The sequence below is a fragment of the Opisthorchis viverrini genome, assembly GCF_000715545.1.
Source record: "Opisthorchis viverrini unplaced genomic scaffold opera_v5_142, whole genome shotgun sequence".
Taxonomy (NCBI): domain Eukaryota; kingdom Metazoa; phylum Platyhelminthes; class Trematoda; order Opisthorchiida; family Opisthorchiidae; genus Opisthorchis; species Opisthorchis viverrini.
The window spans coordinates 951,975-969,620 of record NW_008751797.1 but is presented as its reverse complement, the minus strand read 5'-3'; the positions used below and the strand labels follow the sequence as shown (position 1 = coordinate 969,620).

Here is a 17,646-nt window from a genome sequence, read left to right as displayed (position 1 = left end):
ACCTAGATCGATGCGCTTACATTCTGACTACTACTACAGCATTGCCCCTTTATCGCATATATATGAATGTATACCAGTGGTGCCTATTTAGAAGCATTTTAAGTGATTGTTACGCGCCCTTCTATTTTTTTAAGCTGGTGCGGTGGTAACAGATTCCAGTTTGACTTTCAGGGTAATACGAAATTCGAAAAGTATGGTCTCGTCCATCCTGATTCGAATAGCTTACACTAGTAAATGTTACAAACTGGAGCTTGTAAATCATGTTAAAAATGACCCTAAGTTGGTCCGAAACGCTGTTTACGATACACTTAGTTGTATCCAGCCGCTGACTGTCAATAAGATCATTTAGTAAACATTTTCTTAACATTGTGTAAATAGCGTCCTGTGAGTTTCCAACAGTACTTACCATCTTATTTTCTATTTGTGGGCCGCTTTACTCACACTTGGAAACGGCAGCAAACATATTCTCCTTTTTCGACAAACATGATGGGCTAGTCGAACCACCAGGATTTAAAGCTGCTCTAAGTCTACAGAGTTAAAAGCTCAGCTGTAGTATCTTCGCCGAACACGTGTTGTGATAGTGATTGCACGGCCCACTTCAACCGAAACCGATGCAGTCGCCACTGAAATTTCCGTCACGAAGGAAAATCATGAATATGAGATTATCACTGCAGTCAAAAAGGGCATTTTAGGGATTGGGGCTTCTCTCTTGCATTTTGTACACTGAAGTGAAACATTTTAGATTTTTCAGCATGGGTTGTGTACCAAAACCGGGCAATCACACATCCAATTCTTCGAAGCCGGTTACAATTCTTATAGTTACTACTGCAAAACATAACCTGAATTTAATAGCTTTTATTAGCGTCTTTCCGTCTTTCCGCTGGACATCATGCAGATGACTAATGATAGTTCCAGTAAACTGTAGTTCACAATTCAGCATTTTTGCATCCGAAAAGCACCCAATTTGGTTATCTCTGTTGCGGCATGGAATTCATCCTCTGGAATCAGACCCTCCTCAAATGAGCATTAAACCATATTCTCCAGAGGAAACTGGTCACCTTTATTGTAAGAAATACTGATTTGTAATCCTCCAGAATTATTCTGTCAGTAATGCGTGGTAGGTCATTCAGGACACTGTCTACAATTTACCTGATGGGGTTTCCTAAGAAACTGGCACAAAATTCCCTTCACTGATGTGATTAAAATAGAGGCTTGAGAGTCGTCAGTCCACTTGACATAATCTTTTTTATATGGTCACACTGATTCGAAAACCAGAATCTTCCTTTTACTCAATCAAGGTAGCCTAATTTACGGTGACCTGACCTCGTGTGCGATGTATAAATTTCAGTGTCAAACAGCACCAAAAAGATGTTGACAGTGATTGAGTTTAGTTCCTAGTAGTAAAATCAGTCGACTCGGAAATGCCCATCCTTTGACTGCTAACAAATGGTCCAATAATATTGTCCAATCAGTAGTTCATTCTTGTAAAAGATTGATAATTACCGAGACGTGATCCCGAAATTTCACCGGGTGTTTAGGTTACAGGTGAGGTTTGATGCAGTTTTTTCCACTTTTTTTCTCATTTGTTCTCTTGCTCAATTAGCTATTTCCACGAACCCCAAAAGTAATAAATCATTTCCGTTTGTTCGGCGCTCTCTGTACTCTGACGTGTCCCGTTGTATAAACTTCATTACTTCAAAATGCAAAAATAAGCAAGGTTTGCTCGTTGGCTTCACATATGGCCTATTTTTTACCGCCTAAATCTTCAAACTTGGTCAACTGTGATGTCTCCTGAGGTATATGTTCTTAGCAAACATGAACGGTCTACAAGGAGATGGTTTACTAACAATGGATCTTTTGATTTCATGATGTGTTAGTACAGTTTTGAATCAAAAAATTAATCCATCGTAATATTGGTGCACTGTCATCTGCACTTAGCATTTTATAAAACTTGGCTTTTGAATTCGGCTTTTTTGGTTTTATGTAAGACTCGTCCGAGATGGCGGCTATAATAAGCCACAAGTCGAAGATTCGTTTTATGAGCCTCATCCACTATATACCTTTTTATTTCGTTTGGCTGTCCGTCAAAGTCCGTGGTTTGCGAAGCGTGTTCATTTTGCTAGTAAATGTCAGTGGGACGTTATGTAGCAACGGATGTTACAACAGTGCATCCCCAGCACCCACCGACCACATGGAGGTTTCCGGCACCTTAGTAAGTATATCATCGCCATTTTTTCATCACACAACAAATTCAGGTGAGTCCATTAGTGCACCGCAGTCAAAGAAGTCCTTGTGGGTGACAAAAAACTTTTCTTAACGAAAATCGATGCGATGGTCGAGATACAACTCTGCCGAATTGGCTAGCGGTATTGTTGTTTACTACTGCTACTTTTAATAGTAGCTGAAAAATGGGGTCAGTAAATGTGAGGCAACCGTGTTTAGCTGGTGCAGTCAACTATTCTGCGTTACCTGGCCGCTGGATAAAAACACGCTGTAAATTGTAGTGAAGGTGATTTCCGATACAAGAGACATCTCTGTGTACATATTCACACGTACCCGCAGTCATAACAAGAAATGTTTCAGTGTTTCGAACAAAGGACGCTCGAAAAATTAGCAGTCCCGATGTAAAAAAAGTTGACCCAGACGGACACTTGATATTTTCAAGTTTTCGTACACAGCCATCTGGTGGATCAAAAGCACGGCACTTATCACTTCTAACATGCTTATGCTTAGTTAACAGGTCTGCAACATCCTTAAGTTCATAGCAGTGAACAGGCAACATAGGGTTACATTACCATTATTTATATTATCGCCCAGTGGTCTATCGAATCGCTACGTTTCGCATCAACTTTCCTGAATACTTAATTCAAATTAAAAACATTGTGCGTCACGAGCAAGGATGATGAACTCCTTAGTCGCTTCGTACTTTTAGAAATCATGTGCTTAATGGAAATTTGTGAGGATTGATCGGCTATGGACGTTTAAGGAGATGCAACCCACAATATAAGAAGTGACTAGAGCAATCAAACTTGCTTTTGGCTTCCATTTGACGAAGTTGTATCTTTTGCTTTTAAAGAGTGGGAATCGTACGTGTGACGCCTCAGATCATTTCCCCGCCTCGCGAGTGAGCTGGATTTTAGTCTTCCAAAGATTACAAACCACAAATAATATTTTGTCTCCGTGTGTATTATTGTTCGTACTTTTTTAGTTGAAGAAGGTATTCCAAAAACAATAAAATCAGTCACGCCCCCAAATATTTATTGAACCACAAAGTCATTGTTTCATACTGATGGAAGCAGAGTCGTTTTGTGAGATCGGTTACTGTCTATCAAAGCCTGCTTTCGTTTGCAGGTCTATGCAAACTTTTGCCGGGACAAGTAAATTACAAACGTATGACCAAGAAACGTTGCTTGACATAAAGTCTCCAGGGGCGATCAAAAAATTACCTATGGGGGATTCAGGAAAAAAAGATAATTCCAACAATCCGCATGAGCCTGCCATCCGTGAAGTCGCCACTTGAGAAACCATTCAACAAGTTACCAGCTAACGTTAAGGGCCTGATTGAAAGGCGAGTGACGCTATGTCTTGTCTAATTGCGATTTAACTACACTGCTAATTAGCCGCCCTTGGCAGAAAGGTGTAGTGTGCACCTACCTGCCGGGAGGCCTCAGTTTTCAAATTGCCTATGGAGAGTCGTGGGATGAGCACTGCTGATGAGTCCCAACAAAGATGAAACAGCAGCATAGTAATTGTCGATATTTCGGCACAGATTAACTCTACTTAAAGGACGAATTCATGACTCTCCAAATCTCCTCACACTACTGACATCGAATAGTTTCTCGCAGACAGCATATGAAAACAAAACATTACTGGAGAAAAGTGGGTACGTTGTGTTAATTGTTTGCAAAACCTAACTCGCTTATTCTAAGGTATCCTGCGGTCGCACATCCGGTTCCGTTGAATTTTTCAAGATATGTAAAGTGATTTTAGACCTCTTCTAATTTCGAATTTAGTCATCTTTGCATTATAGGTGCAACAAGCTCAGCGACGTAGGTAATGTCTTTTTGAAGGACGGCCTTGAGATGATCTTCATTTGGGTTTACAGCGATACCGTAATTTAATGTGGAACCAAAAGCCTCATGCTCCATCACATTCAGGTTGTGTGAGTTTGCTGTTGTATGCAGCCAAATCGGCATTCTTCTCGTGCAGACCCATTTTCAAGAAGTTTCATCAGACCTGTGTAAACGGTGCATTAAATTTTTAGAAAAGTGAAGCATTTTTTACTAGGTTCGAAAATTCTAATGATCAGAAGCGGATTCCGGTACTGTTCGAGGGCTTCTTTATAAACGATGAAGCGGATTTAATATTTGTAGTACTTCAATCAAGGAATCTTTCCGAGTATTGATTTCTCTGACTCAATTGACCTGTTATTCATACTCCATATCCAAACAACTCGGTAGGTTTTGTCTGCATACAGTGTTGAACCGACTCAAAACACAGTATGGATGAAAATGTATTTGGCTTATTTTGAAGGTAGTACCCCTTGAGGGGATGGAATGTTAGGCAGGGAACACCGTTATGAACTCTCCGAAGTCGTCGTGGTCAAACTGCCGACTCATTGATGCATAAATTTTTATCACCATGTTACATTAGGTGTACTGATCCAGCTGCCATTGTCTTACCTTTACATATGCACATGAAATGGGTTGTTGCTTATGGACCAAAGAATGTGTTGAACTGAAACGTTTGAGAGCGTTGGACAGACGTGTAAACATTTTTCCAAAAAGAAAATTTTTGTTTCCTTAGCTGACATACCAGAGCGTTTTGATAATGCCTAATAACGAGCTCTATCATATTATTTTTTGCGTAATCTGTTTCGGCTGTAGTGGTATAAGGTATAAGTATTAGATTACCACATTGGGAAAATGGAGAAAAGACGCGCCAAATGTAGCAGTTCACACAAAACTTCTCCTCCAACAGATGACTCTGTGAATAAGATTCCTTAGTTTTCCCCTGGTTGGGATATGAAGTAAGTTACGTTCAACCTTAAGGGGATAGTTTTCTATGGGTTATTCTTCAGACAACAACAAAGTTATCGCCTTCAAATTTGGAGCCTGCGGCGTAAGACGGTAATTTAAACCATGCTAGAAACTTAATTTAAAAAAGGAATTCTATTACGCTGAACAAATTAACTGAGATTCTTGGCGGATTAGCAACTCATATTCACTTAACGCATGATGATTGTTCTGTTTGGCAGGGTTATAACAGGCAACATGTTTAGTGATCTGACATGCTCGTTATTTACGCCAGAACGGTCTACAAATATCTTGTGATGTGTTGTTTACCTCAATGTTCATGTGGTTTCCTGTTCGTAAAGTGAGGATTTAGTCAATAATCAAATATAATGGCTGTCCACATATTCACTCCACCGATTGCACAGTCATATCGCAGGCATGAGAGCTAGTATCGCATGTAGCATCTTCCTCTAAAAGCAATCACATGCAGATAAACAGCTTTATGCATGGTCAGGAGCTAACTTTACGAAGAAGTTAGTTTAGTTTGTGGTATATCTGGTGCACACCTTTTTTGCTTCTGTATTAATCAACATATTTCTTGCCCTAGACAACCAATACACACCTTCCAGAAAGATGTACATTTTCTCATGCCGCCAATACACAACGCCCTCACTAAAAGTTCGGGATTGGGTATACAAGCGTTGCGCCGTGTCATTTCTTAGTTCTCATTGAATTTTACAAACGGGTCACTCTGGTATTTCAGTTAAACACCTGTGTCCTTTATGGCACCGCAATACACGGAAAGAACAGCGAACATTTTGATTTCCGTTAGACATCATATTCGTTTGGATTTGTGACGTACACGGTGGAGACCGTTTTTGTTCACTATAGCAGAGTGCTCACAATTAGTACGACTGTTCGATCTGAAATGCCCTGTTAGCACATTACGCCCAGTTTTCTTTGTCAACGAATTGAAGTCGATTGATTTTGTGATGACCACCAGAGGGAACGAAGGATACCAATCCAGTGTAATAGTGAATAGGGTAGAGCAGTTTATATGGTTGCTGAAAGCTATTCAATAGTCCACTGCCTGTTTCACCCATCCTGGTATCTGACAGGTAGACATACTTTTTAGTTACCATCATCCCTTTTTATTTTCCCTTACCAAAAACTGCATAGTGAAAAAACCGAACTAACCAACTTTACAGCAAAAATGACGATAACGACAGTATTTCAAGAATCGATATCTGGCAGGAAAACTTCTTAGCAATTACTGTCACCTACAGCCAAAGCATAATAATTCCGATAAATCAAGTTAGCTCTTGAGTGATGATCAATTCACAAAACTATCTGAGTAAACCGGCAGTTCTTGCGGATTTTCGAAGGATGCTTGACGATGGGGCGCTGAGGAGCGAAAAGAAGTTTTTACTATTCTGTAAGTTCGTGATTGACCACTCTCCGCTTATCAAAATGCCACTTCGATTTGCCATGCATCCCTCAGTCTTTGGTCATCTTCGTTTAATGCAAGGGGTCCTGTGTCACCATTTTTTGAGTATGTAGATAGCACTCATGATAGTGAAGGCCGTAGATTGCTAGCTGACTTGTTCTGTTATCCAAATGCACCTGTTTGTGCACTAAGCTATACCCCCGGTCACTGTTGGCTCGCTTAAAGTTCTAAGCAAGATAAACCTGTTTGTTCATAGGAGACCTGTGTGCCACAAAATTGGCAATGGGTCAACAATAGCTTATCAGCTTGAACAGAACCTCCTGAAACTCAGTCGCACAAACAGATGTGCGAACGCCAACGTGATTTGTGAATAAACCAGGCTCCCGTTTACTCAGTTTCTGTAATGGTACTTGACGGAAAAAGTCTTCATCACAGTGTGCTTGGAGCCAGGAGGTACTTGAATTTGGTGAACTATCGCCAGTCTGATGGTCATGCTAGAATCAATTCATCCAAACAACAAACTGCAAAGTTCACAAAATTTTTGGAACAGCAATCTCACAAGAGAAACCACCAGAGGAATACGTAGTCTTAAGCCTCCACTGCCTGCAGAATCGCATAACATGTGTCTGACAGGTAATGCTTCCAAAAGAGTTGCCCAATCCTCATATCTCTAGTAAGTTTCGCACATTTTACTGTTGCATATCAAATGATGGACGATTTATTTGTATGAGGATAACCGTGAAAATGTTTGAATTGAGTTTAAAACCCTGGTTAATTAGCTCCTTCTTCGACACATAAACCCGTTTGCATACCGATTTGGTGTTCCCATAAGACTCACCTGAATCACATTTGGAACTCTTCATCATAATATTACTCAACTGTTGAAGAGTTTTTAGCAACCTTATGATTAGTTTCCGTCACAATCTCTTTTACATCGTACCTTCAACTGGGCATGGAAGATTTCTTGTCTGTGCTCATCTACTTGGGCTCATAATGTCCAGGTGCTTTATCGCTTTGTCTGTCTTCCTTCAGAACCATGGTTAAGCCCCTCGTGGTTATGTTCGTTGCATCCTCTATACCCAAACAACTCCCTAGATTTTGTCCGTATACAGTATTGAACACAGTATAGAGCGAAATGTACTTTGCTTATTGTGAAAGTAGTAACCCCCTGAAGGAATGGAATTTTAGGTCTTACCTGGTGGGGAACACCACCGTTACTCTCCGAGGTCGTCGTGGTCCCATTTTTGAAAGTCACTGGTGCTTTAGTTAATAGCTGGAAGAAGAAACACTCAAGTCACGAACTTCAAGCAGTCTGATTACTTAAAGTTAGTTCAGTCAATCGTTTGTAGTGAGAATGAAACCGTTTAGACAATCAAAGTTCGGTTGATATTTGGTTCCTGTGCACAGTATTCATCAGTACAATTGTGATGTTAGGCAATAACATATCATTACCAGTGTAAGAAGGAAAACCCTTCGCCGCGGAGCTGTATATTAACAAGCACCAACTAAACGGTTACTATCCATTAGACAGGAAAGTAACATCTCAAAGGCATCTTATTTTTAAAACCTGAACATCCTCTTGCGTCTTTGTGTACATGCGTGGACACCAGTGACTAGCACGTAATTGCAAACGAACACTGCAAAGACGTTCCACAGGTTCCTTAATCAACCCCATGGGGTTGATCAGACGCGAGAAAACCACATACTACCAGTACTAGTACTTATAATATGGAATATCATATGATAAAGAATGTTGGTAAATGAAAAATAAAAATCCGTCGTTTTGGCTGAGGCTGCAAATTAAATTAGAAACACAGTCAGATGAAGTATGGAAACATGATGCTTTGAAAAGTTTTATCAGATATCTTTGTACACAGAGACCGAAGAGTGGTATCACAAAAGGTTCGTTACTGTTCCTTTACAGTCACAAGTCCGCGTAGCAGTTTTTCCACGTAGTACTATTCGTAGTTGAGTGTGAAACAAACCAAGAAATATCTATGATATAGGAATTGGACTATTTATAATTATGGGAACATCTGTTTTCATTATAGTTTCTCTTCTTGTGGATCGAAGTGGAGAATCCATGATAACTTAATGACACAGACCCCTAATATCAATCTCAAACTTCACAACGTCAGCACTCCGACCAGCTGGCTAAAAACACCATACGTAAAAAATGCGCGACGAAAATATGGGCTCATCTTTACGTATCGTCTTATTCCGATATATTTCCACGATAATCTTGCCGATAGTCACGTTGCTTCACCGTTGTCATGTGTGTGATAGTTATTTTGTGCTGGGCTGCTTCTTCATTGATCGACTTTGGTTCACCACTATTCTTACTCGATTACGCCGCTGTGCTAAAGGTCTCATTCACATGGAGCTCAGAATAATGAGCTGGCCAACGAAGCACCTTCAAAAAATCACTGCCTTGCACTTTACAAGCTGAACATTCTCGTGTCACCTAGTGGGAACGAGCAAAATCGATTGATATTCAAACATCATTGCCTAGCTAGCTGTTTCACTCAAAGAAGCTTATCCGCTCATTACCTTTGGAGGATGCACTTGCTGTAGCGCTTATATGCTCTCTGGTACCGTATTTACCCATGGGCATCAATTGTTTTTCCTCATTGAGAAGAACAGCAGTCAATGGAAGTGGCAAACTATGGGCATACAGTCGGTGCTGTGAGCCCCAACTTGGTCGACCGTAGCTCCCATGGGGTCTATGATGGGCATCAAAAAGAAAACTACAACCACATGATCTACTCTCAGTGTGACTAGCCAGCTTTGGTGTTTGTTTGATCTCCTCTTGTTTTTTGGCTCAAAATGCCTCATTGTTCTACAGCGCCGATTAAGAGGAGGCCAAGTGTTTGTGTGGAACAATGCACACGATAAAAATTGGTGAACAAAAAATATGTTTACGTGACTATGCACACATACGCACACAAAGTATTCCCTCTCACCTCTTTGTGACTTGTGTACGTTCGAGTGCAACGCGCGTCTAAAGTGCAGTCAGGCTATAACATGTTTTCTGACAGATTCACCAATAGCTGTTGGGTCCCCGTTTTGTACCAGTACATAAGTTGCCTTTGAGCTTCTCATGGCTTAGAGACAAACTTCAGTGTCTCCATTAAAACAGTAGAGCATCCAAAAGTGTGTAAAACTTTACAAGATCAGGCTTATGAACTCATTTTGCCACACAGCGCCACCATTTTTATTCTAGTGCAAATAGCTTGGTTTGCTGATTCAAACTAAATCCAGGTATGAAATTTTCGCCACGCCTATTTGCTGCTCTGCATTGACCAGAACAACAGCAACAGGGCCTGGTTTTTATAGCCGCTCTAAGTTAAAAAATATGTAGATTGTTTAAGGTGACAAAATCGAGCAATGCTATCAGCGATATTGTCATTTGAGGTAAATGAACAGATCTAATCTTCAAGGAATATGCAGCCCACATGCATGTTCAGACCAACAACCAATGGCTTGCCTGCATTCTTTATGCGTAGTGTTTTCGTTCGTCAAACACTATTTTCTAAAATCCGAACTGGGAGCTGACAAATGAGAATATTTCCAAGTAGAGCGAGCAGTAAAATCGGTGTGAAGCAAGAAGGCGAAACTTGAGACTGCAAATAGAGGAATTTTTAATCGCTGTGTGACAGACATTAGAAAGGTCAAAGTGTAAGTGCTCCAACAACGCTTGAACGTTCCAAATTTAAGGCTTTAGAAATGAATAAAATCACTTAGATAAGATGTAGTGACCGATGAGTTCCAAGAAACGCGAAGGGAGTAATGGACTGCTGAACAATATCCAGTGCCCTTATAGGTAGCTTATTCCGTCAAGAATACTCGGGCAGTACGTCATTAATGAAAGAATGCATACTCGCAATACCGATCTCGAACTTCATGCTACTGACGGGAATAGGTTCTCGTCCTAGTCTTTTTGACGAACGAGGCCTTAGCGTAAAAATTACAAACCCGCAATCACTTCATTATTACTACCTGAAGATGAGTATGCGGTCCTAGCAATGCCGGGCGTGGGTCACTGCCAATATCTTTTGCATGTTAACGACAAAAGATCCAAGCTGACTAGACAGCTGAGACTTCTTCTAGATGTTTGCATTCCAATCTGTTCCCTGCTAAGTATTCACGTGAGTACTCCTAAAAAACGGCAGAATTACAGGTAGCTCTTTTTAGCATGCGTACGACAACTGTTTACTCGGTCAGCTGTTTCAAGGTCATCTGCAACGTGCAGAGATCTACATAAGTTGATGCTATATATATTATCCAGATCATTTCAACGTAAAAATTGCAGGGCTGTTTTCTCCAGACTTCTTGTGAGAATATAAAACATTACGGGAAACGGTGATCGGTCGTTTCTCCGACATGATGCGGTAGATCTGGTTATACTACTTCCGGTGACAGTAACCCATTTTGTCAACCTCAACTTGTTAGGTGGTAGAAGCGTGATCATACAACCCAGTCGCTGAACTGCATCAGTAACAAGCAAAAATTCTGACCTAAATGTGTACGGTACCGTGTCTTTGTGTTCAAAAGTTAGAGAATGGACTTACCATGTTGGCTTTTTGTTATAAGCCCTGAGCTATCTCGAGTCCACAAGTCCACTTTCCTCCCAAAATAGTCGTAAGGATGCTGTAGGTGAGACAGTTTATGTGCGTAATTTATACTCTAGCGCATTCATTATGATCAACTTGTTCTACGTTCCACATTATCAATCTGAAAACCTCATGCTAAGGCTGACCCGCGTTAGAGTCTTTAATAGCAAACTGATCAACAACTTAGCTGACTGAAGTTAGAGTACGTCCGCATGGTGATGCATTCATAATCTGGGAGAGATGTACGTCTCTTGCTATTAGCCCCGGCTTCAGCACTGTTTTACTGCAAACAACACAAACTGATAACGTTAACTACTGTGCAGTTGGGTGCACTTATGAACTTAAGGCCATCCCCCACCCTTTCGACGAACGAACGGAACGTTTCATACATCTAACTCCTATATTGTGTCGTTCTGTTAACATTGCTTTTGACTCTTGTATGACAGGTAGGGTACAAATGCACATGGGTTTGCATAAGACCCCTTGAAAAGTTGTCCTACATAAGAGGCGGAGATAAGACGTGCTGCGGATACACACTGAGTAGGTTATCCATCTTAGGATTATCCTTCGGAATGTCGCACTTGGAGAAACCACGCAAACTCTGTCTTGCTAATATGCTGAATTGTAGAAAAGTTAGCCGGCAGATGCGTTACCAAGTCGCTGAAAGTGATTGTGGACCACGACACCTAATGGAGTCACACGAGTGAAGGGAGACAGTTGCGACAAAACGAACCAATATAAGGATTTTCTGAAAAATACCATCGACCAGGATAAAACTACGACGAACACACACGTAATCCGAAACTGCAGTAATTCCATCCCGACCCATGGGCATGAGTTTATATACCATGTAACAAAGCGGACAAAAGGTTCGCCGGCATACCGACAAAAATTGGGAAAGAACGTGAGGTATGTGGCGCAGTTCTTCATAAAAGCAGGTTGCTTAAAACGCTTCGGCAACACACGACCGGTTTCGCCCCTCTTGGAGCTCATCAGGCGCAAACACCGAGTTTCCGTCAATCTTACGTACTACTTGAACCCAAACTGGGCAGGTCTTGGAGAACACATTTATTCGCATATCAACTGTGTTTTCAGTCAAATAAATCACATCAATTTTCAGGGGACCGTTGTACAAACGGGTGCACGAGTAACGTGTATAATCGAAAGCCTTTTTCATGTGTTCACACCATTTTGATGACCCGGAACACTATGCTTTTATTTTAGTCCTGAATGACCACCTAGAAATCTGTATAGAGCACACCCAGGGAACTGAACTTGTGACGTGAGACGTGACCTTAGTGGATGTTCTCAAAGCGGTCGTAATACGGTGCAGAAGCTATCACCCCAATTAGTCGCATTTTATCGCACAGCTGGTCTCAAAAGAACAACGGGAAGCACCCCGTAATAGCAACGAGTGATCTAGGCATCACCCTGGAGTGTGCAGGGCTCGACAAGCGAGCATCCCATCGATCTCGCCAGGCCATCGGCGTAGGCTCGGGGACTGAGCGGTGCAGACCATGGTGTCGCGGTTGCTCTGCTTGCAAGCGTGTGTTGGCTCTAACACCGTGTGTCTGTGTTCTATCTGTCAAACAGATCAGCTGCGTTCTATTGGTCAGTTGACAGCCTCCTCACATACGCCTGTGCGCGTGTCCTGCCCTCAAATTATGCACTGTGGTTGTATGGCCCATGCTGTCCACGCTCCTGGGGTATTCAGATGGGCTGTGGTGCGATCTTCGATGCCCTTCGGTACATCAATCAGTCGTGGAGCCGTTGTGACAGTGAATTGATGTTCTTGCGCGGGGAATAGATTGGTGATTTTAGTTTAAGTACAGTGTATCCCATTCTCATCGACCTATGATGGAACATCAGGAAAATCTCTCGCTCCCCCTGTTGCGGTTTATCCCGTCTATTGAAATAACTCCCGTACTGCTCGACCACCCGATCAACCGCTTTTCATACTCAATGGACCACGTTTGCGGAACAATGAACGATTCTCCTCCCCAAATGCATTGTTCACCTTCAAGTCTTTCAACTTCGGTGATATATACAAAGTGTCCAACAACTTACCAGTCATCAGATGAAATACAGCAGGATTGTTCGACACTCTTCACTGGTTTCAAAACAGATGATTTCCATTGCCCTATAATTAAATACTCACCCAGCAGGTATACCGGTGGCACTCAAAGGGGATCATCTGTTGATGGATATACCAATTTTTATGTGCCAGACAATATAATCTGTGTCTGCAAGCACAGATTATCCACGACAGACAAGTCCAGTGAAACTAGTTCACGTGAGGGAGGGTCTAAAAAGACAACTAAGTCATTCATACGTCGAGTTCGTAGTCTGGTTTCTCAAAGAAGAAGGATGCTAAGATACGTTGATAAACCAAGTAACGCAAATTGGGATAGTCGATCTGATTTGATCAGGCTCGCAAATCCTGACGGGAAGAAACCTCACATAAGTCAACCACCTGTTCCTAAATCCGGGTTCGGTCGCTCAAGCTGTGCCATTGTTAGGACAGTATCTCCCGTTGACACGAACGTCACATTGGCTCTCCCTATACACTTTCCTCCGCCACGACACTATGGAAGTTCTCGCGAGCAAACGGAGTTCACAACTTCATGTTATGCAGCTGAGGTGACGTGTGACCGAGTGGATCATGTGGTAAGTAGCATTTCAGAGTTCGCAATTCGTGACGAGGATTTAAAAGCTTATTTCTGAATTTCGGAATGCAATCTGTACGCTTACGTCGCCACCAGCGGGCATCTTGCGCACCAAGATAGGCCGAAGATGCTCACTTTTGAGGCATGAATATCTTCATGTGTCGACTAGCATCACTTGTTCATCCATTCATGGTAGGAGGTTCATAATACCAAAAGAATAGTCTGAAAAATCTATATTTTCGTTATAACTAACCATCCGGTGCTCTGTTTGTGAACGCCCATTCATTTTCCATCCGTCATTTTACTATCAGAACGTCTTGGCGGATGCAGTGTTTAGGTACTGTCTATGCCTTACAGATTTCAGAGGACATTATGGGTGAGACGTTTGCGATCCCTTCAGTAATAGTCAATCTATCCATGCGTTATGCTATGAGCCCAAAGGTACTTCAGAATATCGTACCTCTAAACTGCTGCTGGTTTTCTTTCATGGGAAAGATCTCCCAAACAACAGTAGCATTTCAGAGTTCGCAATTCGTGACGAGGATTTAAAAGCTTATTTCTGAATTTCGGAATGCAATCTGTACGCTTACGTCGCCACCAGCGGGCATCTTGCGCACCAAGATAGGCCGAAGATGCTCACTTTTGAGGCATGAATATCTTCATGTGTCGACTAGCATCACTTGTTCATCCATTCATGGTAGGAGGTTCATAATACCAAAAGAATAGTCTGAAAAATCTATATTTTCGTTATAACTAACCATCCGGTGCTCTGTTTGTGAACGCCCATTCATTTTCCATCCGTCATTTTACTATCAGAACGTCTTGGCGGATGCAGTGTTTAGGTACTGTCTATGCCTTACAGATTTCAGAGGACATTATGGGTGAGACGTTTGCGATCCCTTCAGTAATAGTCAATCTATCCATGCGTTATGCTATGAGCCCAAAGGTACTTCAGAATATCGTACCTCTAAACTGCTGCTGGTTTTCTTTCATGGAGATCTCCTTTCCCAAACAACTCGAACCATGATACGCCTCACTCTAAATGCTCCTCTGCTCGAACTAAATGCAGCACTTTCCCCCGAGGAACGCCTATAGAAGTTAGCAAAAGACATTTTCAAAGAGGATTTTGCTCTTAGACTTTTGTCTTTAAATCCGACTGTCACCTTGCTGCATCTCTCTTGAAACAGCCTCTCATTTCCAGTGAAATTCCGTCAATAGTTGACGTATGATACCAACTAGGTCTCAATAACAGGTGATTCTGCTCAGACGTGCCCGTCGGCATGCAAGCTGAATCAGATACTGGTAATCTGGTACCCTAATACAAATCAGCCAAAAACATGTCAGGTCACTATCCGTATGCCCAAGGCTGGACCAAGTGTACGTTTATATCTTCATTTTGAGGCATCTACCGACTCAGTGGTGGCGCACTCTGTGTTGAGGTTTCCTTCAGCTGATCCTGTAGCGTAGCTCGGATGACCTTTGTTTGTCGTCCTGACCCTTGATTTCGATGCTTACGGAGCTCGCGTAGTTGGACTGTGTTCATGACTCTGGCCATAGTGGATTGTCATATGAACAGAGGTTGTAATAATTGTGGTGTTTCTTACTTGACCCTAAAGTGAAGGCGCAACCGATACACCACAAGCTCCTCTCTCAATTGGTGAAGTGCGCTAAATGGATTATTAGCTCAACTGGGCAAAGAAGCCATGTTTTCATGTCACGTTTCAGGCTAGGTGCAGTGACTCAACACGGGATATCATATCCGTTCATTGACGCCAATGTTACTGAACCTCAAACTGTCTACTTCTGTTTAACACTTGTGTAACATATAATTGCAATAATCGCATATAATTGCCGCGAAATAGAGCTGACTTTGCTTACTCCATAATGGACTTCAGAAATCTAGACACCCTGTTGTTATGCTTGTGGTGCTGAATTTGTGGACCGTATTGTAACCTCGTGCAGGACTAATTGCGTTGTAGAATCCAAACTATTATATCAGTCTACATTACGGGAAAGTGTCATGCAAGTAGGTAATTAAGGACTTAACGCGCGAAGTATTCTCTAGAAGCAGTAAGCTGCTGAATCATGTCGGTGGGCAAGACCTTCTGAAGACACAGCTTAATGCGATTTCTTTGCATCGAACTAACACGCTGTAATTAATGATTTACTTAAGTGTTGAATTTCTGAAGCTTTACGGTCTTGTTTTAATTCTAGTGAAAAAACTTGAAATTCTACTGTTCAACGCGGAATCTATTGACAGTTTTTCCAAGCTGGCCTGCAACCAAGAGTCAAGCCAATAGACTTACTCTGTAAAACTGTCTTCAAATAAATCTTATTCAATCGTGCTGTTATTATAGTTAGCATTTTTGCTACGGCTCAGAACAAATTGCAGCAGACGAGGGCGTAATATTCTCCAGTCTTCCAGATCTTACGACAATTCTGCAGCCGCAACATCTCTATCAGTCCGAAAACCTGCTCCGATTTTTCGTTAGCTCCTTGCATGTGTAAGTGCGACCTGGGAATTTATCAACATCGCGCGATGGAATGATCATCTTCACAATACTGTTACTTAGGTCATATCAAAAGGAGAACTGTGTATCAACTGACCAGAATTAAGTAGAGGTCATTGAAAAAACTAATTGTATGCAAAATTTGTCCGATAAATTCTCTTCTGTTTGAAGAGATTATCGGATGAGAATGGTCAAATTGGTCACGTTGAAGAAAATGAATGAACTAGAGGACATTTTGGAAAGAAGTTGAGTTCGTTAATCTTGGTGATACTGCATTCTACTCGCACAGCTTACAGTAGTTACCGTACATTACGACATGCCGCTGGAGTTCCATTCAACCGATAACATTATTACTCGTTTGATAAAACTTCGATTAGCGTCATTTCATTGGCTGTCGTATCATCGATTTCACGCGACCTTTTGATGTTTGCCCTCCGTGCTAGGTGAAGTTTCTTCTGTGTTCTCAGATGGATCATCTGATTTCACAACATTCAACCTCAAATGTTGCCTGCCAGTGTTGCAACTTAGTATCGCTCACATCTTAGCAACAAAGCAACCAGATCCCGAAAATCTCAGCCATAATTAGCCTTCCTGATTGTGTGTGTTGATGGAGATGTGTGCGCATGCAAGGCCTCCCGTGACATTCTGTTTAGGATCCGACCAAAGCTTGACTAGAAAATTTCAGTAAAGTTTCAAGCCTATGACGAGAACATTATCGAATGCTTTCTGGGCATCGATGATCAGTTATGCGAAATGACTTCCGGTTATTCTGACTTAATCAGCAGCTTGTTGGAACAAGCGCACGTTTTGCACCATGAGTTTCCATCCCCGGAAGTTGTTCCTAGTGTGGAATCCTACAAATATGTTAACAATATTTCGTCGTCAAAACTGTATTGCTTGGTGTATTTTAAAGCCACCATAATATCCGAGCACTGAAACTCACTACTTATAGATGCTTACCTTACTTATTCTGCCACATTGTAAAAAATGTGCGATTTCCAATACTCTTGCATCTTCGTGCACGAGATTCCAGCGATAGAAGAGTCATTTCCAAGGTACGGTAGTGCTGAGGTGAAATACGAGTCTGCTAACCTGCGGCCAAAAGACCCGTCTGTGTATTATGTTATGGTCCAATCTTCGGTCAATCCTGAGCCGAAACACTTTGCAACTTCGTAAAATGGAGGCTATAATGTGGAGCTGATAACTTTTTGTCCCTTCTAGGGAGCAATTTGACCAAAATTGCCTCAGCTTCGACATACCAGCGAAAATGATTTGAGGGCCTGTCTTTCATGAGGTCGTTTACTCAAAGGGGAACCTCAATAAAGGTGATCTTGCACTGCTTCATCCTATTTGCTAGCTTCACTATTTGGAAAAAATGTTTTTCAGAATCCGCCC

General features: G+C 41.7%; 2 protein-coding genes across 2 annotated transcripts in view; one reads left to right on the top strand and one right to left on the bottom strand.

Annotated features, from left to right (window-relative positions):
- Positions 1 to 17,646, bottom strand: part of T265_06661 (hypothetical protein) — a gene marked incomplete at both ends in the record, with an annotated part of 91,873 nt that overhangs the window by 21,323 nt on the left and 52,904 nt on the right. The window contains one exon of the mRNA XM_009171981.1: positions 7,658 to 7,735. Within this exon, the coding sequence (XP_009170245.1) occupies positions 7,658 to 7,735 (78 nt within the window). The remainder of the gene's footprint in view (positions 1 to 7,657; positions 7,736 to 17,646) is intronic.
- The window catches only part of T265_06660 (hypothetical protein), a gene marked incomplete at both ends in the record, with an annotated part of 87,242 nt that overhangs the window by 19,647 nt on the left and 49,949 nt on the right, over positions 1 to 17,646 (top strand). Inside the window, one exon of the mRNA XM_009171980.1 lies at positions 13,128 to 13,742. Within this exon, the coding sequence (XP_009170244.1) occupies positions 13,443 to 13,742 (300 nt within the window). The remainder of the gene's footprint in view (positions 1 to 13,127; positions 13,743 to 17,646) is intronic.